The 1,858-nt window shown below is 32.9% G+C and overlaps 1 protein-coding gene across 1 annotated transcript; it reads right to left on the bottom strand.

Moving 5' to 3' along the window:
• Positions 1 to 495: 495 nt before the first annotated feature.
• LOC127075695 (NADPH:quinone oxidoreductase) lies at positions 496 to 1,598 on the bottom strand. Its single transcript, XM_051017156.1, has 3 exons — positions 1,307 to 1,598; positions 1,020 to 1,211; positions 496 to 943 (listed from the first exon to the last, which is right to left on the bottom strand). The coding sequence occupies exons 1-3, from the start codon at positions 1,461 to 1,463 to the stop codon at positions 639 to 641; spliced, it is 654 nt and encodes a 217-aa protein (XP_050873113.1). The 5' UTR covers positions 1,464 to 1,598; the 3' UTR covers positions 496 to 638.
• Positions 1,599 to 1,858: the final 260 nt, after the last annotated feature.

Genomic DNA, 1,858 nt, shown 5'->3' with positions numbered 1-1,858 from the left:
CAACATTTGAATAAATAGTGTTTATACAGATGCATCTCCGAACACACTTTTTTTACATATGGAGATGCATCTCCGAATTAAATTTTAATATAAAAAAAGTGTCTCCTCAATTTGATATGAGAAATGGTTAAAATATGGATGTTCAGAGGGACATTATAGACTTTTTACTATGATGTGACATCATTCATTAGAATGGGAAAAGCATTCCACTTGATTTTTTTTATGTGACTACACCTTGGGCCTAACGTCACTTTCAATTTAAGCTATAAATATTGCCACCTACCTATTAATTAACATAAATTTAAGCTATGAATACTGCCACCCTATATATTAATTAACATACTAAAATTTGATACTAATTTATGAACTATGGTTGAACCATTTTTCTAAAAATTTATTGAAGGTTTCTCCTCTAAAAAATGAAATAAAAATTCTTCAAGAAATATATATAATTTGCTGAAATTGTTTAATATAAATAGTTGAATTTCAATCTCCTTGAAGAGAAACATAAAATATTTGTACTAGTAACATACTTATACATATAATTGTTTTAATGTAACATTGTGAATCACATTGGCATTTCCAAAATCCAAAAGCATAATTGAACATTTTCTGGTGCATTAGAGTAAGTTTAAGGCTCAGTTTTTGCCTTGAAGTCTAAGAGTAAATGTTTGCAAAGATAAAAGAACTTGTTTTAACATGTTCTTGGCCTCTTCATCGATTAAGTCGCCATCATCGTTAAACTTTGCAGGGGGCTCAAAAGCTTTAAGGTAGAACTCGGGTTTATTGATGAAATGAAGATCGGTATACACTCCGACTTGGCGTAGATGATAGTGCGATCTTCCTCCGCCGAAGTTTCCTCCGGCGCTTACGATTGCAGCGGCTTTGTTGGCCCAAACATTTTGAGGTCTAGATGCCCGGTCAATTGCATTCTTCAATGGAGCTAACACAAAACAATGGTAAAGTTTGAAATAAGCATGCATGTATATTTCATCAATGGATGCCCTTAAAGAAGGTACCTGTGAGAGAGTAATTATACTCGGGAGAAGCAAAAAGAACACTATCAGCTTGAAGAATCTTGTTGCGAAAAGCTTCAACAAGTGGTGGATAAGTTCCATTTTTCTCAAGATCGGTGTTCAACATGGGTAAAGTTGAAATATCAATGAAATCAATCTCAATACCTTCAATGGATCCTTTACTCAACTCAATTGCTTCAATCATCGTAAACCAAAATCAAAATTACAACAATTTATAAACATATGAAAGATGAAAGAATTGAAGAAAGAGATAGAGAGTGAAGTTGAACCGGCACGGATAAGGCCTGAGTTGTATGAATATTTTCTGAGGGAACCAGACAAAGCTGCCACTTTGATAACTGCCGATGGTGCCATATCTGTATGAATTGTTCTGTTATGTTTTTTTTCTAGGAGATTATGTTGTAACTTGTAAGTCTTGTGGATCATAAACAAAGTCAGAACTTGTAGGAGTAGTATTGATATATTCTTAGATTGTGTGCTCTTCTTTACCCTTCTAATTGTTTTTCAATTTGTTGTATTTTGACTACTTTTTGTATTAGTTCTAAAACATTTGTTTGTTTATAATAAAATCAATCTTTTAAAAGCCCCCACCATCTTCTAAGTACTCTTGGGTATTTTAAAATGTATTTTTCATTAAATAAAAGATTTTTTTTAAAGCAAAAGATTGAATTAAAACAAGTCCACTTCGCGTTTGTCCAGTAGCCCATGTCAGAAACATGACTATTCAGAGTCGCAGCTGCTTAAAACAAGTTCGGAAAACAAATAGTCAAAGGTTGTGCTCCAATCCAACAAAGGTTCCAGAACTCAATTGTTTTTCTGTT

The sequence above is a fragment of the Lathyrus oleraceus genome, chromosome 4 (genome assembly GCF_024323335.1).
Source record: "Lathyrus oleraceus cultivar Zhongwan6 chromosome 4, CAAS_Psat_ZW6_1.0, whole genome shotgun sequence".
Taxonomy (NCBI): domain Eukaryota; kingdom Viridiplantae; phylum Streptophyta; class Magnoliopsida; order Fabales; family Fabaceae; genus Lathyrus; species Lathyrus oleraceus.
Note: the sequence above shows the minus strand (reverse complement) of the source record. Positions and strands in the feature narration are given on the sequence as shown.

Bases quoted from the DNA above. Each gene is read 5' to 3' on its own strand.
- LOC127075695 (XM_051017156.1), bottom strand. From the start codon at position 1,463: ATGATCCACAAGACTTACAAGTTACAACATAATCTCCTAGAAAAAAAA. The intron at 1,212-1,306 runs GTTCAACTTCAC...CGATGATTGAAG, and splicing joins CTCAGGCCTTATCCGTGCCG to CAATTGAGTTGAGTAAAGGA. The intron at 944-1,019 runs GTACCTTCTTTA...GTTTTGTGTTAG, and splicing joins GTATAATTACTCTCTCACAG to CTCCATTGAAGAATGCAATT.